The sequence below is a fragment of the Rhinoraja longicauda genome, chromosome 32, assembly GCF_053455715.1.
Source record: "Rhinoraja longicauda isolate Sanriku21f chromosome 32, sRhiLon1.1, whole genome shotgun sequence".
Taxonomy (NCBI): Eukaryota; Metazoa; Chordata; class Chondrichthyes; order Rajiformes; family Arhynchobatidae; genus Rhinoraja; species Rhinoraja longicauda.
This window is the reverse complement of record NC_135984.1, coordinates 1111712-1134186: the sequence shown is the minus strand read 5'-3', so window position 1 is coordinate 1134186 and position 22475 is coordinate 1111712. Positions and strand designations below refer to the sequence as shown.

The following is a 22475-nucleotide window of genomic DNA, read 5'->3' as shown; positions in this document are numbered from 1 at the left end:
GCGGTCCACACTTTTAAGCATTTTGCCATGAACATTTATTTTAGACGGGCAATATGGTGCAGCGAGATGAGTTGGTAGACGTCCCTTGTGTGGATATTGGGTAGATGGCTTATCCACTCATGTGCTTCAGTGAAAATGATGATTATATCTTGGTCTTCTGATCAAATGTAATTGCAAGGTTCGTCTGCATCCTGCAGCTTGACGAAGGATGTTTGGGCAATCTTGGCTCTGAAGTGTCATTGCTGTAGAATTGAATTACTTCTCATTAGTTCAAAGTTTAGCTCCAGTCCCATGGGTAGTTTGTTGAAGGTGGGAAACAACATTGCAGGAAGAAAGATTTTCGTCAATAACGCAGCCTTGCTTGATGCTGGTCCACCAAGAATGGTTCCATTGTAGACACAGTGATTAATATTGCTGTTTCCACACATACTATAGTATTTATACTAGTGAACAGGATTCACATGCCATCTGGGCTGCTGTTTCTGTCTTTTTTTCAGAATGAAGCAACTGGCCTGTATTCCCATTTGGAGGGAATCCCAAAGGCTTTGTTACCTGGAGTTGGTGGAAAAAAGATACTGGACTTCTGGTGGGAAATTGTGAACATGTGAGTACATTGATATAATTGTTCCTACTTCTACCAATAAGAGCTGCATTTTTGTTAATTTTTCAAATTTGTATTTTGTCTGAATAAATTGCCTGGGATAATCTGTGACCACTAGATGCACACCAAGATGACATAAACTGTTCTCATTAAAGCATTAAATTCCAAGATAAATAGGCTTATATGGCTCCCTAAGCCTATACAATGTTTGATATCAAGGCAATCTGCAAGTTTTTATTGAAGTCAATGTGACAAGGACAAGGGCCATAGAGTTAAAATATTGAGCAAAAGATATAATGGGGAAGGAGAAGAAAAATAATATTTAGTGAGTAGCTGGTGAATACTGAATCAATCAGTTCCTTAAAAAGGAAAGGCACTTGAGAAAGAATAATTTCCTGGACTACGGGATTTCCAGAGTGGCACTGCCAGTGTAAACGCGATGGCTGCAAGGTGCCATAGTAATGCTATGATTTGGTGTGCAGGGATGTTTAACTGGCTGCCACCCAGACTGCTGTGGCTAAGTGCTCATGTCTTCACCTCTGACTCTCTGACGTCAGGTGTTTGTGTTTTTTGACTACTTGCTAGAGACCTGAGCGTAAAATCTAGAGGGGGGGGGTCTTTAACAGGACAGGGGAAATGCTGCACTCTCAAGATTACAATTTTCAGATGAAATGTCTTCAAAAAAGATTTCAGAGGGAAATCCCATGGAACTGTTTTGAAGAAGAATGCTCCCCGATGCCTTAAGCCATAGATATCATCAAATTGTGTGCCCTGTTTTTGTGTGATCGTTGTGTGTAGAAGCAAGATGCAATGTTTCCCAATCTACACTCCGTAAAAAACATGTAAAACATTTTTGATGCTCAAGGTTGAAATATTTTAAAGCAAATTATTTATTTCTGTCTGAAGTTGGTTTTACTTTAAATAAATAATACATTTTCACTGTTCTGTTTGTAGGCGCCACCTCTTCAATGAAGTCTACCTTGTCACAAATGCCGACAAGTGAGTGCATCCGTTTTCTTGCTTAACATAGAGTCAAGGAAATAAAAGTGAAATATTGTTCATACTGTAAATCTGAAAGCAGGGATTTCTGAAAGGTCGCATCTGCAATATGCGTAGGACAGTCATTGGTGAATAGTCTTATCAGATAAAGAAGGATAAATGGTTTTGGCTAAGAGCAGAATCATTGAAAAGGGGGGTTAGAAGTGGAGAATGCTCTCTCTTGTTCCCTCTCACAATGAACAGAAGCTTGAAAGCATGTAGCACCAGATTTAGGGACAGCTTCTTCCCCATGTGATCAGACACTTGAACAGATCTCTCATAAGCTAAAGATGAATTTATGATATTCCAATGTATTTTGTTGCAGCCCTTGCAATTTTCTAATCTGTGTTTTCACTCTCGCTGTAACACTTTATTCTGCAGGATGTGCAGTATTTTCTCTTCTGCACTACCTGTTACACTCATGTACGGTATAATTTGCCCGAATAATGTGCAAAATAAAGTTTCTCACTATATCTTGGTACACATGACAATAATAAACCTACATCAACAGCAAACCACAATACAAATATGTGTAAAATAATAGACACACATGTGTGCTACAAGCTAAACTCTAATTAAGGCAGTGGATGGATTTAATATGGAATAACTGGAATCATGTTGGCTTTAAGCAGGTTAACTAGGATGGAAGACTTACTGTTCTACAATGTCACATGTGTAATGCAGCTGGAATATGTATCTTCAACAGCTTTGGCATTCATTGTTGTCTTTTCACCTTCAGGTACAAATACTATGAACGATGGGCAACTGCCAATGACTTCCCAGCAGAAAACATTATTAACGATGGTTCGACCACCAGTGAGACACAGATAGGCGCTGCGGCTGACTTAGACCTGGTGGCCAGGAGCAAGAGATTCAGTGACGATGTCATGGTGGTATGTCTTGCCTAGTTGACATGCAGTTGAGGATGTGCATGCATCCATGTAACACTATCTCATTGTAAACTATGTATTTGCAGATTGCTGGGGATATGTTGTGTGAAGATCTGAACTTTGATATTGCTGAAGTCCTCAAGTTCTTCAAGTTTAAGGTCAGATGGGACCTCCAGTTCCCTTTTTTAAACCTTGTTTAATTGGTCCAATAAAGTCCTATTGGCATAACTACAAGAATGATAGGGATGTGTGGAAATGTAGTTAGGTACCTGCAACCTCCGACATTACAGAGAAAGCAATCTAAGCTGGTCCATCCTCTCCATGTAGCTAACACCTTCCAATCCAGGCGTCATTCTGGTGAACCTTCTCTGCACCCTTTCCAAAGTCTCCACCTCGTTCCTATAATGGGGCACCCAGAACGGCGCACAATATTCCAAATGCGGACAGAAAACTGCGATAAAGCTGCATCATGACTTCCTGACTCCTGTACTGAATGCCTAAACCTATCCAGTGAGCTGCTTTCTCATAGAGACACATGCCAACCGTTCCTACACTAATGCTACCCTAACCCATTTTATCCTCCTCGCATAACAATTTTCTCCCAGATTCCGTTATTTATTTGTACACGACATACATTACAGGGAATAAAACTGGGACACACGGTGAAAACCCATGAAGTCCCAGACAGACATAATGCGCAAACTCCAGACAGCAGAGGAGAGAAGAAATGAACCTCGGTCACTCGAGCTGGGAGGCCACAGCTGTGATCTGTATAGCTGGGAGGCCACCCTTAGATCTGTATAGTTGGCGCTGAGTTTCTTGAGAGTTATTAATGCGGCACATTTGCAATGAATTGGAAAGTATCCCATGGCACTGTTGACATGCCTTGCCAATGATGCAAGGTGGTCACAACAATTGAAACTAACCATTATGATCTGCCTTTTATGATGATTATGCTTCTGTGTTGTTTGACAGATGGGTGAGCTGGCAATTTACTATGAGATGGAAGAAGGAGAGAAGACTGCATCGCGGGGCATAGTTGTGGTGTGTCCCAATACACACAGGTAGGTTCCTGATTGGAAAGAGTGAGTATTTATGTTGTATTTATTTACTACATGGGGATTGAATCATATAATCATGGAAGAGTTCATAATCATGGATTCCAAAGTCACGCCTTTGCTTGTGCGATGGAAGACAAAGAAGGAAAATTGGTTCACTAATGGTATAAAGCATTTGTTGTCTTCCAAAATATTTATCCAGTTTGCTTTTGAATGTCACGATGGCACTTGTTTCCTCTGCTGCCAGGCAATGTGTTGCCAATCACAACTCTTCACTGCATAACAGGGGTTTCCCTCTCTCTTTGGTCCTTTTGCCAACGAGCTTGAAATGTATGCCCTCTGGTAACGAGGCTCTCAGCCATTGGCCACCATTTATTTTTATTTATTTTATTTAAATAATTCATTGTTTTCATATTGCACCTTTATTGTACTAAAGCTCCACTGAAATAGCTTATCAGAAAAATCAACACAACCATATAATGAGAAAATGGGGTGAATAATTGAATGCCTTATAGAAGAGGTGGATCTAGAGAGTAAAAAGGAGCGATTTTCTCCATCACTTTCCTATCTAACTCCCTATTACCTCCAACCTTAGTAAGTAACCTCACCCATCTGCCATTTCTTCCCAACACCACTACATCCCCCTGACCCCAATTTCCATTTATTCCTCCTTTTCCCCTATGGCTGTGACATGAGGCTTGGTGCCAGTGTTGGTTGTGAAGAGAATGCAGAAAGGCTTCAGATGTGGATAATCTAAGATAAATGGGTAGAGTCAGGTGCAGATAGGCGAAGATGAACATGACAGATCGAATATAAATGTGGAGAAATGTGAGAGCATCCACTTTGTAGAACAAAATAGAAAGGTGACATATTTTGCAAAATTGTGAGATATTGAAACGTATTATTCAGTGGGAGTCTCTATATATGAATTATGAAAGTTAACATGCAGGTAGAGCAAATAATTAAGGCAGCTTTGATATGTTGGCATTCAATAAAGGAGGATGTGAATGCATGATAGACAGATGAGTCCTGCCAGGTATTGCTACCTGGACTGCACATACCTGTGATAGACGCAATGCAATGATTCATCGGATGGTTTTATCCAATTGGAAGAGATTAAGCAGACTGGACCTATATCAATAAAGTTTAAAAGAATGAAATGTGACCTAATTGAAATTTACCACATTCTTTTGAAGCTTGATGTTGTAGATGCAGCAATAATGTTTCTGCCTGAGCTGTCTGGAACCAGGTGTCACAGGCTTAACATTAGGGGGCAGCCATTCCAGAGAGAGATGAGAACTAAGTTCTTCACTGAGAGGGTAATGAACCTCTGGAATTCTCTACCCAATAGGGCTGTTGAGGGTTGGTCGTTAAGGATATTCAAGACAGAAGTCGCTGGGTTTTTGGATACGAAGGGAATGCGAGAGATAAGGGGTCAGTGTGGGAAAGTGGAACTGAGGTGAAAGATTTTGTTGGGAAGCAGAGAAGGCCCATGGGTCAGTAGTTAATTCCTCCTTCTGCTTCTTGTGTGTACAGACCTGCCAGTGAGTCCGCTCGTACTAAAAATACTTATGATCCTCTGCTTTCAGAATCACTAAGTTTTATGAGAAACCCTGTGCAGGTGCCACAGACTCGAGGCTTGCGAGTGTTGTCTTTTACTGTTTCCAGAGAAAGACGCTACCAACTCTTGGGAAGTATTTGAGCCACTATCCACAGGTGAACGATCGAGGTCTTGGGAAGTACATGGTGAGAAAATCTTCCTACTTTTAAACTTTTATAACTGTCAGTGCAAGAAGGATTGGGCAGGCAATAAGGGAATAGTTTTATTAAACAAAGTATTTGAAGTGTCAAATGTGTATGAAGCAAAACGCATTGTGGAGAGGATTGAAACTTCAAATAATGCTCTGATGTTACAGATATGTTGGGAGATCTGTCCATTGAACTTCTGCAAGCATTTATCAAAGTACCAAACTGTTTTCTTATTATATGATGATTGAAACCATTTTATTTTCACTTCAGGAATGGCTCATCAATGAGGCTAACATCCCAGTGTTTGGAATGAAATTGCCTACTGGATTCCAGCTCATTGGCCAAGTGGTAAGACTGGACAACAACATCTATTTGGCAGTTAAAATTGCAATTAAAATGTAGACTGCTGCCACTTATAGTTACATGGTACAATGTAATTCATCCTACAGTTTTCCCAACTCGTTTCCAAACTTTAGACATGGCATCACCTGTGGAAGTAGACTGTTTAGGAATATAGAATTAAATTTAAGAAAATTAATTGCAATTCATCCTGGTCAATACCAAACATGCCATATTCCAGTGTCCATTACTTCAGAGGCAGAATGTAATGTGCTGATGCTGTTGTTTAGTTGAACTGACCAGTTGACTTGCAGGCAGACAGTATGATTGTATTGAATGATACAAAAGAGAAGGGAAGGGAATTTAGGACTGAATAACCCTATACATTAGTAATCGCTGCATTTGAAAAATCTTTTTTTAATCATCTAATCTCCTTTTCATCTCTGTAATCACCTTGAGCTCAACATCCCAATGAAAACTCTGTATCTTTGAATTCCTTTGTCATAAATTGCCAGTTGTGCTTACAACAGCCTAAATCCCAAAATGTTGGAGTTTGCTCCCTGGATCTCTCTGCCATTATTTGTGTTTGAAAGTTTTTCTTGAAACTTAGCTTCAGGGCGGCACAGTGGTACAGCTGCTGCCTCACAGTGCGTAGACCCAAGTTCAATCCTGACCTTGGCCGCTGTCTGTGTGGAGTTTGTACGTCCTTTCTGTGACCACGTGGGTTCCTCTGGGTGCTCTGGTTTTCTCCCACATCCCAAAAATACGTCTGGGTTTGTAGGTTAATTGGCTTGTGTAACTTGCCGGAGATGTATGGAGTAGATGCGAACTGGAGATGGATGTTGGTGAGGTCAATGGATCAAGGGGCCTGTGCAATCAATTCTTGGCTCCTTGAAATAGCTTTTAGCCACCCAACCTAATATCTACGCAGCTAGATGTTAAATGTGGTCTTACAATTTTGTCTTATCCAGTATATTATGTTAAACTGTTGCTGCCCTAAATTTATGACAATTCTTGGTATGCAAGTCTGAGGCAGAGATTTGAAACAATTGCCTTCTGTTACCAAGTCCTTTCAGAACAACAACATAATGTTCTGCAGTCAGAGACATGCTCATCCAAGTGTTGATTGTAAAAACATTCAACCCTGCGCATGTTTAGCATATTCCAAAGTAAGGTTCTCAATATGTCTTACTCCCCGATTTTCTTGAAAGCGGGATTCCTTAAAGTTTGCAAAATTCACTTCCATAGGAGGACTGTTGGTTTTCCCTGATGTTGAGGAAGAAGACACAATGCAGGGGAGTGGCAGCTAGGATTCTCAATCATTGATCCAGAGACATGAGTTTGAATATTTCTTTAAAGTTTATATCTATTTATTTGGGATCTTGCTTTCACACGAGAGGTCAGCATTTATTAGCACTGTGAATTTATCTTGAGAAGAGCCATCTTCTTGAGCCAATGCAGTCCTTCCAATAAAAGTACTGCTAAGATTACTTTTGGGGAGGGTGTTTCAGGATCTAGAACCCCCAATGATGATTGAGTGGTGATATACGTTCAAGTCAGGACGGTGTGTCTTAGCTGTGAACATATGTGTGGTACTTCTGTTCCACAAAGCCATTCTCCGTGAAGGTTGCATGTTTGGGACATGATGTTTGTGTGGCCTAAATGAATAACTCTGCTGTAGTTTGTAGATAGTGAAGAATATATCCATCATGCCGTAATGGTGCAAGGAATGTACGTTTGGGTCTGTGACTGGAGTAAAAGTCAAGAGGGTTATTTTGTGATCAAATTGATTAAACAATAGTTTCTGTGACTGGGCTATGTTCACATTTATTTTCCATATAACAGTGGTGTAGCAGGTAGAGCTGCTGGTCCATAGTTCCGGCAAATCACATTCAATCCTATCTGAGTGGAGTTTGCACATTCTCCATCTAATTGCATGCGTTTCCCTTAGAAGCTCTTATTTCTTCCTACATCCCAAATAATTGCTGGTAGGTTAACTGATTCCTGTAAACTTCCTCTTGTGCAAGTGGGTGATAGGAGTAGGAGAATCAAGCAGGAGATGAAGGAGCCAGTTGGTGGGCATGTGAAAGAGAACGTGTCAGGAAAATAATGCCAAGGAGCTTCAACTCCATTGGCGTTAACATTACCAATGATCTGTCGTGAGCCAACCACATTGATCGACAGCCACGACCACACACCTATTCCTCTACTTTAGACATGGCATCACCTGTGGAAGTAGACTGTTTAGAATATAGAATTAAATTTAAGAAAATTAATTGCAATTCATCCTGGTCAATACCAAACATGCCATATTCCAGTGTCCATTACTTCAGAGGCAGAATGTAATGTGCTGATGCTGTTGTTTAGTTGAACTGACCAGTTGACTTGCAGGCAGACAGTATGATTGTAATGAATGATACAAAAGAGAAGGGAAGGAAATTTAGGACTGAATAACCCTATACATTAGTAATCGCTACATTTGAAAAATCTTTTTTTAATCATCTAATCTCCTTTTCATCTCTGTAATCACCTTGAGCTCAACATCCCAATGAAAATTCTGTATCTCTGAATTCCTTTGCCATAAATTGCCAGTTGTGCTTACAACAGCCTAAATCCCAAAATGTTGGAGTTTGCTCCCTGGATCTCTGCTCCCTGGACCTCCTGACGAAACAAGGGAAATTTGGGTTCAAAGTTCTGCAGGTGCACCAGGGAAAACATATTGTCAGGTTGCACCACAGCTTGGTTTGGGAACACCTCAACGTTGTGTGTAACACCAGACTTGGGAACAGCTACTTCTTCTCTGTTATCAGACTCTGAATGGTCCTTCCAGAAACAAGGGTACTGTCCGATTCACCTCTACCCCATTGAGGACAAGGACTTTGTCGATGGAACTAATAAGCTACAATGCTGACTACTATATTCTGACCTCTGTGTATCTTCCTCTTTTCTCTAACTATTATAATGAATTTAAACTGATTAAACTATTTATGTATGGTATATTTGCTGTTTAGATAGCATGCAAAAGAAAGCTTGTACCTTGGTACTTGTGACATTAATAAACAATGGATGAATGGGATTGATAGAATCGCTCTGAGGGGCTGAATGAAATCCTGCTACATTGTGGGAAAAGTTGAAAAATAACTCTGTGAAGTAAACACTATCCCACTTTAACTGACTCTGTCCGTCTAATCTGTTACATCAGGTGCTAGAAATTTGAAACGTGTTGGAAATGCCCAGCAGGTCAGGCAGAGCCAATAGAGAAAGAAATACAACAAACATGTCAGGTCAATTACTTTCCATTAAAGTAACTACTGAAGGGAAGTATTAACTCTGTTGACTCTCCACAGATGGTGCTGGTGCACATGTCCAACAGCAGTTAGAAACATAGAAAATAGGTACAGGTGTAGGCCATTCGGCCCTTCGAGCCAGCACCGCCATTCAATATGATCATGGCTGATCATCCAAAATCAGTTCCCCGTTACTGCTTTCTCCCCATATCCCTTGATTGTGTTAGCCCTAAGAGCTATAGCTAACTCTCCCATGAATACATCCAGTGAATTGGCCTCCTCTGCCTTCTGTGGCAGAGATTTCCACAGATTCACAACTCTCTGGGTTACTTTTGTTTAAATGTGTACTTCATCTATACTTAATTTAGTTCAGAGATACAGCATGGAAACAGGCCCTTTGGCATGCCAAGCCCACGCCGACCATCGATCACATTCATACTTATTCTATGTATTCCCAGTTTTCTCTGCCATTGTGCTGCCCTATCCTATGATTATCCATAACACAGAAATAGAAAATAGGTGCAGGAGGAGGCCATTCGGCCCTTCGAGCCAGCACTGCCATTCATTGTGATCATGGCTGATCATCCACAATCAATAACTCATGCCTGCCTTCTCCCCATATCCCTTGATTCCACTAGCCCCTAGAGCTCCATCTAACTCTCTCTTAAATCCATCCAGTGATTTGGCCTCCACTGCCCTCTGCAGCAGAGAATTCCACAAATTCACAGCTCTCTGGGTGAAAAAGTTCCTTCTCACCTCAGTTTTAAATGGCCTCCCCTTTATTCTAAGACTGTGGCCCCTGGTTCTGGACTCACCCAACATTGGGAACATTTTTCCTGCATCTAGCTTGTCCAGTCCTTTTATAATTTTATACGTCTCTATAAGATCCCCTCTCATCCTTCTGAACTCCAGTGAAATCAAGCCTAGTCTATTTAATCTTTCCTCGTATGACAGTCTCGCCATCCCAAGGATCAATCTCGTGAACCTACGCTGCACTGCCTCAATTACAAGGATGTCCTTCCTCAAATTAGGAAACAAAAACTGTACACAATACTCCAGAGGTGGTCTTACCATGGCCCTATACACCTGCAGAACAACCTCTTTACTCCTATACTGAAATCCTCTTGTTATGAAGGCCAACATACCATTAGCTTTCCTCACTGCCTGCTGTACCTGTACACCAACTTTCAGTGACTGGTGTACAAGGACACCCAGGTCTCGCTGCACTTCCCCCTTACCTAACCCAACACCATTGAGATAATATAAGAAAATAACTGCAGATGCTGGTACAGATCGATTTATTCACAAAATGCTGGAGTAACTCAGCAGGTCAGGCAGCATCTCGGGAGAGAAGGAATGGGTGACGTTTCGGGTCGAGACCCTTCTTCAGACTGATGTCAGGGGGGAGGGACAAAGGAAGGATATAGGTGGAGACAGGAAGATAGAGGGAGATCTGGGAAGGAGGAGGGGAAGGGAGGGGCAGAGGAACTATCTAAAGTTGGAGAAGTCGACGTTCATACCACTGGGCTGCAAACTGCCCAGGCGAAATATGAGGTGCTGTTCCTCCAATTTCCGGTGGGCCTCACTATGGCACTGGAGGAGGCCCATGACAGAAAGGTCAGACTGGGAATGGGAGGGGGAGTTGAAGTGCTCGGCCACCGGGAGATCAGTTTTGTTAATGCGGACCGAGCGCAGGTGTTCAGCGAAGCGATCGCCGAGCCTGCGCTTGGTTTCGCCGATGTAAATAAGTTGACATCTAGAGCAGCGGATGCAATAGAAGAGGTTGGAGGAGGTGCAGGTGAACCTTTGTCTCACCTGGAAAGACTGTTTGGGTCCTTGGATGGAGTTGAGGGGGGAGGTAAAGGGACAGGTGTTCTCGTGCGGTTGCAGGGGAAAGTGCCCGGGGTTGGGGTGGTTTGGGTAGGAAGGGACGAGTGGACCAGGGAGTTACGGAGGGAACGGTATCTGCGGAACGCAGAGAGGGGAGGGGATGGGAAGATATGGCCAGTGGTGGGGTCCCGTTGTAGGTGATGGAAATGTTGGTGGATGATATGTTGGATCCGCTGGCTGGTGGGGTGGAAGGTGAGAACGAGGGGGATTCTGTCCTTGTTGCGAGTGGGGGGAGGGGGAGCAAGAGCGGAGCTGCGAGATGTAGAAGAGACCCTAGTGAGATAATAATCTGCCTCCTTGTTTTTGCCGCCAAAGTGGATAACCTCACATTTATCCATATTATACTGCATCTGCCACACATCTGCCCACTCACTCAACCTGTCCAGGTCACCCTGCAACCTCCTAACATCCTCTTCACAGTTCACACTGCCACCCAGCATTGTGTCATCCGCAAACTTGCTCGTGTTACTTCTAATTCCTGGTTCCTAATCCAGCTTCAACTTAAGTCAAAATGATCCCATGGAAGTGAAAATGGGGGGAATCTGATCTCATGCTGTACCACAGTGGTTTTACTTATTATTTAGCATTCTGTTGCATTTGCTTTTGTCTTGCTAACACCTTGTTTGTTTCAGGGTCTTTCTGAATATAAGAAGTGGTTGGCACTTTACTCCTCAAAACAACATGGTGTGGCTGTCAAACAAATGACCAGCCGTTCCTACGCAAGGTACCATTCATTTTAGTGTTGCTCACCCAACTCTGTTGCATTTAAATTTTAATGCAGGTTCAATGAAGCCTGAAATGTTGCAATTAGTTTGTTGATCAAGTGTGAGATGTCCAGCTGTTTACACAAGGAACTGCAGATGCTGGTTTACAAAAAGAGTGCTGGAGTGATTGAGTGGATCAGTATCGCTGGAGAACATGGATAGGCGATGTTCTAGTTGTGAAGCTTTATCAGATTGATTGTAGTAGGGAGGGGAAGAAAGGTGAAGGCCAACATGCCAAAAGCCTTTTTTGACCACCCTATCTACCTGTGAAGCCACTTTCAACAAACTATGTACCTGCTCTCCTAAATCCCTCTGCTGTACAACACTTCCCAGAGCCCTTCCATTCACTGTGTAGGTCCTGTCTTCCCAAAATGCAACACCTCACATTTCTCTGTATTAAATTCCATCAACCATTCTTTTGCCCAACCGATCAAGATCCTGCTGCAATTTTTGACAATCATCTTCATAAACAACAATACCACAACTTTTGTATCATCTGTAAATTTGCTAATCATGCCATGTGTGTTCTTGGGTATGTATTTCCAAATCAGCGATAAAGATGACAAACAGCAATGGGCCCAGCACTGAAACCTGTGGCACACCACTAGGTGTTACATCTCGTGCAGTTGCAGGGGAAAAATACCTGAGGATTTTGGGTGGGACAGGACCTGAACCAAATAGTTGAGGATGAAGCCGTTTCTGTGGAAAGTGGAAAGGGGTGGGGGAAGGGAAGATGGGATCACGTTGAAGGTGACGGAAATGTCAGAGACAATGGGTTGGAGTGTGGGTACGTGGGGGAAAAGGTAAAGACGAGGGCAACTCTATTCTTGTTCCATCTAGGGGGAAAGGGAGCTCAAGCATAACTAAGGGATGTAGAGGAGATGTGGGTGATGATCCAGCAGGGGGGATCATATTTACTAAAGAAAGAGGATATTTCCGATGTCCTAGAATGGAAAGCCAAATGAGACTCCGTTTTATTGCCTATCTGAGTGATTTGAGTGGGTTAGCAGGATATCCATTTCCAAATATTTAACAAATGAGCCTTTTAGTAAGAATTATCTTCCACCTCAAATCCACTTAAAATTGCCCCTGGTTGAAAGGGCATGGCGCTGGTTGAGATGGAAACATGCATTTGCTGTGTGGATCCTGTGCAGCCTTGTTTTATTTTGCAGAAGCCAGTTGCATCTGCGGAGAGGGCTTCTGCAGCATCACACGTAAATGACTTACAACCACTTGCTCCACAGCCAGTGAGGTTTGCAATGAGATGCAATTGATGCAGGCAGAGGGTGGAGTGGAAGGGCCAGTTTGGGGATTTGGGAGAAGTTGGTTACAATCTGTGACAGGGTTTGGAAATTGGAAATGTGATTGAGATGTGGTTATATGGCCAGGGTCTTGAAGGACCTTAGTAGTGAAGGGTGGGTGTTTCAATGATAAGAAATAGAAATTACAGAAATTTTAAAGGGACTTCTTGTTAGGAGGATCCATCTGCTGGCAACACAGCCACAGAACTTGATCAGACTGGTCATTTATTATGAGGAAGCACACCTCGCCTGTCTTTTGAAGGTGTGTTTCTCCATGGACTCGACCATTCACAGCTGCACATGATGAACAACGTGTCATATGATAAACGTATGCACCAAGGATCTACAACCAAATCAACGTCGGATCGCAATTTGATTGTTAGTGGAGTCCCATTTCTGATTACAGTATATTGTTTTATGTTTTAAAACAGTGCTACATTAAAGAATTTATGTCTTCATTCTTTATTTTTTATTCTAATTATATTGAAGCATAGGCAAAGAGGTGTTTCATCATAATGCTCTGACCGTCATGGTGTGGGACATGCTTGGTGCAGCAGATTTATGTGTTCATGAAGCATAGCAACTAACAAGGTGATGGAGAGGGTAGACGCAAAATGCTGGAGTAACTCAGTGGGGCAGGCAGCATCTCTGGAGAGAAGGAATGGGTAATATTTCGGGTCGAGACCCTTCTTCAGATTTTTCGAAGGGTCTCGATCCGAAACGACACCCATTCCTTCTCTCCAGAGATGCTGCCTGTCCCTCTGAGTTACTCCAGCATTTTGTGTCTACCTTCAATTTAAACCAGCATCTGCAGTTCTTTCCTACCCAAGGTGTTGGAGAGTTCTGGCACAAGGCTATCTCCTTGCCTGACACCAGAGGGTGCTACATTACTGTTCCAAGTCTGAAGAAGGGGCTCGACCCGAAACATCACCCATTCCTTCTCTCTCGAGATGCTGCCTGTCCCGCTGAGTTACTTCAGCATTTTGTGTCTATCTTTGTTTAAACCAGCATCTGCAGTTCCTTCCTACACTGTTCCTACATTAGTGTTCCATTCAAAGATAGCTAGAAAAGACATAAAGAGCTGGAAGAGCGGATCAGGCAGATCTTGAGAAAATAGATAGGTGTTGTTTTGGGTCGGGACCCTTCATCAGACTGATTGTGGTTTGGGGAGAAAGATGGAAGAGAAGAGGGGCGGGAGAAAGCCTGGCTACTGATAGGTGGATACAGGTGTGGGAAGGATGTTGATAGGCCAGAGATGAAAAGACAATAATGTGGGGGACAGGGAAGAGAGGAGGGGAGGGAAAAGAACAAAAAGGGGGGGGGGGGGGGGGGGATGTGTTGGACAGTTACCTAAAATTGGAGACTTCCATTTTCATACTGTTAGTTGTAAGCTACCTATGTGGAATATGACGTGCTGTTCAGTTTGCATGTGGCCCCACTGTGGCAATAGAGGAGGCCCCTGGCAGAAAGGTCAGGGTGGGAAGAAGAATTTAAATGGTCAGCAACGGGAAATAGGAACTGCTCTCCGTATGCCCGCTGCTTGTGGACCTTCTGGGACAGGCTGGCTATTTCAGCATAGCAGATGTGTGAGATTCACACAGCTGTGGAGAATTGGATGATTCTTTCGAGGTTTTAATTCGGAAGCATAAACTGGCAGCTGACTAAGTTTACAATGTGGACAAGCATGTTATGATGCGACCCAAGAGATGGCCGATACTGGAATCTGGAGCAACAAACAATCAGTTAGAACTCCATGGGTTGAGCAGTACCTGTGAGTGGGAAGGAATGGCTGACATTTTGGGTCAACACCAAGCATTAGGACTGAGAGTTGAGAGGGAAATAGCCAATGTGAAGAGGAATGGATTGACTGGGCTTATATTCACTGGAATTTAGAAGGATGAGAGGGGATTTTATAGAAACATAAAATTCTTAAGGGACTGAACAGACTAGATGCAGGAAATATGTTCCCGATGTTCGGGGAGTCCAGAACCAGGGGTCACAGTGTAAGAATAACGGGTAGGCCATTGAGGACCAAGATGAGGGAAAACGTTTTCCCCCAGAGAGTTGTGAATCTGTGGAATTCTCTGCCACAGAAGGCAGTGGAGGCCAATTCACTGGATGTTTGCAAGGGAGAGTTAGATATAGCTCTTGGGGCTAATGGAATCGAGGGATATGGGGGGAAAGCAGGAATGGGGTACTGATTATGGATGATCAGCCATATTCATATTGAATAGCGGTGCTGGCTCAAAGGGCTGAATGGCCTCATCCTGCACCTATTTTCTATGTTTCTATGTATCTTTAACAACTTTCCTTCTTGTGCCAGCAGTGCCACCAAAATAGATCAGTCATTTAAAGTTCTTTTAAATGTATCACTCTTCTTGCAAAGTTTTCTTTTAAATTGGCAATAAATAATTGATTCTGAAGAGGAGGAAGTGATGATGCTAGGTCCTGATCCGAAATGTCGACAAATGTTTTGCTTATTCAGATGCTGCTTGACCCACTGACTAACCTCCAGCAGTTTGTTTTTGATTCCGATTCTAGCATCTGCAATCTCTAATATCTCCAAATAACATTACATCACTGAGGCTGATAAATGCAAAGGAAGGTTACAGAGTAGAAGAGACATGTGACATGACCTGCATTGCAGTTTCAGTTGTTTTCCATTCTGCAGTCATTTATGTTTCATGTCTTTAGTTGTATGCACGTACCTCTCCACTCCAATCCAAACTCTTGTTTTGTATTTAAACGTTATGACAGAATTAAAACCGCAAAATGTCTGGTCATGTTCAAGATCTGTTTGATCAATTGCTGGCCTTGTAATGAATCATTGTACTGACATTGATTTGCCTTTAGGGTAGGGATTATGGGAAATCCATCAGACGGCTTCAATGGAAAGACCATTGCTATGACAATATCTAACTTCTGGGCTGATGTAACGATACATGAAAGTAAAAAAGTTGTAAGTGAAACTCATGCATGCTTGAGCAGAGAACTTGGCATAGAATATGTACATTAGCAATTAGAGGCTGGTTTTCTCAAATGCTTTAAGTATTTAAATAAATACTTTAAATTAAATAAATAAATGCTTTAAATAAATAACTTTAATTTGCTCAGAACTCGATAAGCATGATAGTAGTGGAACCGGTTTTGTTTTCAAGGCAGCCAGCGTAGACATTTCAGGGTTAGCCTCAACTCATGTTTGTGTATTTTGTATTAACCATATTTCTATCCTTCTGTTAGATTCTACAATGTTTATGCATTAATATTGCTTCTGCCTTCCAAGTACGGTGAGGTTAAGGGGCTGCAAAATGGTGCAAATGGTTCCCCTTTTTGCAGTTTGATTTTGGAAATGGAAATTTAGACTTACAATTCAAGGATGTAGTTATAATATATATCAAAAAGCATTTTCTTGCAACGCATTATTGCATATTGTTGGTGTGGAAAGCTTTAGAGCTGTTTTAACCGAGTTTTAGTAGAAATTAGCTGGCAAAGAACGAGAGACAAATGCTGATGTCCTGCTGAGTATTTCCCCACATTTTCTACTTTTATTTCTGTATTCCCTTTCTGAATGATATCCAGTGGGTTTCTGGTGGATTGCTATGTTTTCCTAAGTTACCACAGTAATCACATTCGAGAATTATTCAACTGGCAGCAAGGCATTTTGTAATGCCCTGAGCTTGTGCACAAGATGATCAAGGCCCACCCTAAATGACTAAATTGTGAGATTGTGTTTGGCAACATGAGACCTCTCTCTATCACAATGCGCTGGATAATCTGACCTTCTCCCTCTGGGCCATTCCTGGAACTTACTGTCCCTCTCCCATCAATCATATCCCCGCCTTTTGAGTAATAGACTATGGTGCATTCAGGCCTTGCACAGAAAGAAAACAACAATAGATACTGAGGTAAAATACAATGCGGACACGCCTTACTTGTTTTGTTTTGATGTATGAGGAGTATTTTTAGGTTTAATCTGATTCCCACCAGAAATTAATGACATTTGCAAATGTCTGTAATTTGTAAAGTGAATATTACTTGTCTGCAATGTTATCCATCCTGTCTGCAACCCAGCCTCACTTTGCCAAGATGACCTTGCAATATGGGTAGGGCCTCTTACATGATATAAATGCAGTTTTTCCTGAACTGGATTGTGTGAGTCTGTAAACATTTACTTGGTGGATAAAAAGAGGGTGAGGTTCAGTTGTTACTATTTCTACAATCAGGTCACCCTCCTGAAAGGAGATAAAGGATTTCACAGGAAGAAATGCATTTGCTAAGAACCAGCAAATTGACTGTGTCCATACAAAACCATAGTGGCATTTAATGACTTCACTCATTAGGAGCAGAATAAATTAAATTTGTGCACTTTTGAGGGCAAAACAAATTGAGCATTTGAACCAAAATGTGCTCCCCTGACTTGTGATTCTTTTTCTGATTTTGAATTCAGGTACTGATACCCCATCCTCTCAATGACCCGACAGAGTTTGGAAGCTTGCAGGATTTGCATGGGATCAGTCGAAAGGAAGGGTTTGTATCTCAAACATTTATTTCAATTTGGGCAATTGTTTCACTTTTAGTAACATTTGCAAAGTAACATTTCTATTTCAGCATGAAAATGTATTCTTTTTGGTGGGGTTGGAGAATGGGAGAGACAATTGGAGGCTTTATTATTCACAAACTTGTTGAGGTCTGATTTGTTGAGATCTAGAAAAGAGAACCTGAAATGGTGGAGGGCTTAGATTCTGAAAGGGAATTGAATTAAAGGGGAAAATGCAGGATTTTTGGAGGGAAAGGAAACAGACTAGGAATATTGCACAGAGCTGTCACAAAGACTTTGTTCTGTGCAGTTTGTTTTTAGACCAATATATCACTGTACTAGTTTATCACTATGCACACTTCGAAATATGGTAGGAGTGGCAACTGTCTACAGCAAACATCTTTTTATTTAGTGAATCGCAATACAGCAGTCAACAGAATTCCTGTGTGAAACTACGATAAAGTTTGCCAATAAAACAAGGTTTATTTCTCCAGCATCAGGTAGTGTTGTGGGTAGTTACATAATACAAAGTGTTTTCTGTCAATCCCAGTCACACATGGATTGTGGCTTCCAGACAGTTAATTAGAAAAATCACCCAATCATTTTCTTATTGGTTGGGATGTGATGTTATAATAAGCAGCTGAAAAACGACAGCATTCTTCATTGGGGATGTGTGCATGAGAAGCATAATGATGCAGTTAGACCTGTGTTCAATCCTAACGTGATGCAGTCTGTATATAGAGTTTATATATTCAAACAGAGGGGAAAGAGAGGGTGAGAGGAAAGATTTAAAAGGGACCTGAGCGGCAGCTTTTTCACCCTCAGTGATGCTTATATGCAATGGCCTATCACAGAAAGTGGTGGAGGCATGTATAATTACATTTAACAAACAATTGGACAGGTGCATGAATGAGATTTTTTTTTGCGGATATGGGCATTTGGGACTGGTTTGGTTGCGCAACTTGGTCGGATGATATGGCTGAGTTGAGCCATAAGGCCAATTTCCATGTTGTAACATCATGGATGGATCAATCGATAGAGAGATGCTGATCCAGCGAGATTAATCTGGACGTGTTCATCAGAGAGTGAGGGCAAGTAAGTGTGAACCAGTTTTCAAATATTGAGTAATGAAGCTGGACTGACCACTTTTGAAGTGTTGCAAAGAGTGTGATAAAACTTATGGGGGGTGGGGGGGTACAGTATCTGTGGGGGCAACAAAAAGGAAGTGCTTAACTAAAGTTTATTTTTTACAGCTATTTGGGTGGTTTGAGGTTACTGCAAGCAACCTGTAAAAAGTTCTATCAGTACTGCTCTGAACAAGGGTAAGGAGAGCTTTATAATCTGTTTCATCCATTTGATGCAATAGTTCATCAAGAGATGTATATAGTGATATTGAGGTTAACCAGTGACTCTGTTTGCCTGACAGTGGGTCATAAACAATCTGTCAACCACTGATTTGAAATAGAACAGAGTAGATGTTTCTCCGCTGTGGCCTTACCAATATTTACATGGATTTTGCAGTAGCCATATTAGTTCTAATGATTTTTACACCAGTAACCATGCTTCAAAAGCATTTAACTAACAATAAATCAGTATGTTCACAGTAAATCCCTGTATGATGCTCTGAGGCAGTGATGGGTGTAAACCGTACTTTCTTTACAAGTCTAATTATGGTTTGCTGGAAGGAAAATGAAATTCTACTGATTTATAAGTCTCAATTTGTTTTCCTTGCAGTTTAATGAATGTTATTGCTTTAATGTGCCTATTTTTCAGAATTGCTTTGGCCAAACGGAATTTCACTTTGAAATATGACACTAATATCCCACGGCAAGTGGTAGGTAGATCCATCAGCACATTTGTACATGCTGGCAGGTACATCCGTGAGCACATTTACACCCATCAGCATATTTACATCCATCAGCACATTTACATCCGTGCTGGCATTTACATCCATGCTGGCAGGTACATCCATCAGCACATTTACATCCATGAAGGAATTGGAGTGGTAAAGGTAATTGTAGATGATGATCAAAGGAGATTCTGAGAGGTTTTTTTTTCGTACAGTTTGGATGCATGTAATCTAATTTATCTTATGTCTTTTCTACAGGGTCTTGCTGGAAGCAGGTCAGTGTTAATAAAATGCTTTGGATCATATATTAATTAAAATGAACATTCCTGTAGATCATAAAAATCCTTAAATGAGAATAGATTTCTCCTAGCATATTACCAGATGGACTGTACTCATCAGATCCTTTCACTGTAGTACTGCAGAAATGAAACTGAAGAACAGTAGTAAATTTGTTATTATGGTATTAATGCACTGCATGTCATAAAATAATAATGGATTAATGATCGCATAACCCGCTTCGCTTCTCTGTGCTCATCATTCTCATTCCTATATTTAACATTTTTAGAATATCATTACAGATTCACAAAATTGTGTAGCACACAATAATAGACCTTTTTCCACAAAGCCATTCTCCTTTGTATAGCGTACTTATTCTGCTTCCATTAAAATACACATTGACTGCCTACCTCTGTTAAGAAGGTCAAAGTCAAGTCAAGTCAAAGTCAACTTTATTGTCAATTTCCAGTTAGTTTACACAGACAGAAAATCGAAATACCGTTTCCCACAATCCCGAGGAATAAAGTGCATTAAATTAAGTTAAAATTAAAAAGGCACAGCAAACAACAATCAATATAAAATATAGTCACTTCAATGAAAAAAAGATGAAGATGAATATATTACAATAAAAAAATAATGAACAGTAGTGCAAAGCCTGTCCATAGCAGCGTTATAAAAAAAAAAAGTCTGGTGCTGGATGTGCGTGTGTGTGGGGTGTTAAAGTCCAGGTCCAATGGGGGCAGGGGAGAGAGGAGGGAGGGAGGGAGGGGAGAGAGTTCAGCATCCTGACAGCCTGGTGGAAAAAACTGTTCTTTAGTCGAGTGGTGCTCGACCTCAGGCTGCGAAACCTTCTCCCTGAAGGCAGGAGGGTGAAGAGGCTGTTGGAGGGGTGGGAGGGGTCACCCACAATGCTCAATGCTTTGCGGGTGAGGCGGGTGGTGTAAAGGACCAGGAGTGTTGGGAGTGAGGCGCCAGTGATCCTCTCAGCAGTGTTCACTATGCGCTGCAGGGTCTTACGGCTGGAGGCTGTGCAGCTGCCGAACCACACAGTGATGCAGCTGCTGAGGATGCTCTCGATGGCGCCTCGGTAAAAAGTGTACATGATGGGTGTGGGGGCTCCCGCTCTCTTCAGTTTGCGGAGGAAGTAGAGGCGCTGCTGGGCTTTCTTGGCGATGGACGTGGTGTTGTTGCTCCAGGAGAGATCCTCGGTGATGTTCACCCCCAGGAATTTGGTGCTGCTCACCTGCTCCACAGCAGCACCATTGATGGTCAGTGGGTGGGGGTGTTGGGTGTGCGTTCTTCTGAAGTCGACAACAATCTCCTTTGTTTTCTCCACATTCAGGAAGAGATTGGTCAGCTGGTTCACCTCCTTCCTGTAGTGGGTCTCGTCGTTGTTGCTGATGAGACCCACCACGGTTGTGTCGTCCGCAAACTTGACGAAGTGGTTGGAGCTGTAGGTGGGTGTGCAGTCGTGGGCCAGCAAGGTGAAGAGCAGGGGGCTTAACACACATCCTTGTGGGGCCCCCGTACTCAGTGTGATGGTGTCCGATGTGTTGCTGCCGACCCGTACAGACTGGGGTCTGGCAGTGAGGAAGTCCAGCAGCCAGTTGCAGAGAAGGGGGCTGAAGCCCAGATTTGTTAGTTTACAAACCAGCTGCTGGGGGATGATGGTGTTGAATGCTGAGCTAAAGTCTATGAACAGCATCCTAACATATGAGTTTTTAGTGTCCAAGTGGGTGAGGGCTGGGCGTAGAGCAGAGGAGATGGTATCCTCAGTGGACCGCTTAGCTCGATATGCAAACTGAAACGGGTCCAGGGAGGGGGGGAGGTTGGATCTGATCTGCTTCATGACCAGCCTCTCGAAGCACTTCATGATGGTTGAAGTCAGCGCTACAGGGCGGTAGTCGTTGAAGCAGGATGGAGAAGACTTCTTGGGCACAGGTATGATGGTGGTTTCTTTGAAGCACGAGGGAACAACAGCCTGGCTCAGGGAGATGTTGAAGATGTCTGTGAGGACATCTGTGAGCTCAGCTGCGCAGTCTTTTAGCACACGACCAGGAATGTTGTCAGGTCAAGAAGCTTTCCGGGTGTTAATCCTTAACAGTGTGCTCCTCACACTGCCTGGAGACAGACAAATAGCCTGGTCGTTGGGGAGGGGAGTTGTTTTCTGCGCAGGTGTGTTGCTCTGTGCTTCAAAGCGTGCGAAGAAGCCGTTGAGGTCGTTCAGGAGAGAGGTGTCACTGTCACAGGTCTGTGGTAAGGGTTTGTAGTCCGTGATAGTCCTAATACCCTTCCACAGGCTCCGTGTGTCTCTGCTGTCACTGAAGTGGGCTGTGATACGCCGGGTGTAGTGTTGTTTGGCTTTCCTGATGCCACTGGAAAGGTTGGCCCTGGCTGTTCTGAGACCGGCTGGATTGCCCTCTCTGAAGGCAACATTGCGGACCCTCAGCAGCCCATGGACCTCCCCTGTCAGCCATGGCTTCTGGTTAGCCGGGATGGTGATGGCTCTGGTGTGGGTCACATCGTCAATGCATTTGGTGATGTAGCCTGTAACTGTCTCTGTGTATTCCTGAATGTTGGTTGTGTTGTTGTATGTTGCTGCCTGCTTGAACATGTCCCAGTCTGTAGTCTCAAAGCAGTTTTGGAGTCCAGCTGTGCTGTCCTCTGACCACACACGTACCTATTTTGAAACCGGTTTGGTGACTTTCACCCGGGGTCTGTATGCCGGTTTCAGCAGAACGGTGAGGTGATCAGAGAGGCCGATGTGGGGGAGGGGGGAAGCCTTGTATGCTCCTTTGATGGTCGTGTAAACAAGGTCCAAGGTGTTGTTTTCACGTGTTGGGAAATCAACATGCTGGTATACTTTAGGCATGACAGTTTTTAGGTTAGCATGGTT

The 22475-nt window shown here is 42.7% G+C and overlaps 1 protein-coding gene across 1 annotated transcript in view; it reads left to right on the top strand.

The window, feature by feature from the left end:
• Nucleotides 1–22475, top strand: part of gkup (glucuronokinase with putative uridyl pyrophosphorylase) — a 50170-nt gene that overhangs the window by 1289 nt on the left and 26406 nt on the right. The window contains exons 2-14 of the mRNA XM_078426540.1: nucleotides 498–604; nucleotides 1556–1600; nucleotides 2379–2532; nucleotides 2616–2687; nucleotides 3505–3593; nucleotides 5177–5333; nucleotides 5607–5684; nucleotides 11485–11576; nucleotides 15771–15876; nucleotides 17365–17444; nucleotides 18708–18776; nucleotides 19228–19288; nucleotides 19562–19578. Of these exons, the coding sequence (XP_078282666.1) occupies nucleotides 498–604; nucleotides 1556–1600; nucleotides 2379–2532; nucleotides 2616–2687; nucleotides 3505–3593; nucleotides 5177–5333; nucleotides 5607–5684; nucleotides 11485–11576; nucleotides 15771–15876; nucleotides 17365–17444; nucleotides 18708–18776; nucleotides 19228–19288; nucleotides 19562–19578 (1127 nt within the window). The remainder of the gene's footprint in view (nucleotides 1–497; nucleotides 605–1555; nucleotides 1601–2378; nucleotides 2533–2615; nucleotides 2688–3504; nucleotides 3594–5176; nucleotides 5334–5606; nucleotides 5685–11484; nucleotides 11577–15770; nucleotides 15877–17364; nucleotides 17445–18707; nucleotides 18777–19227; nucleotides 19289–19561; nucleotides 19579–22475) is intronic.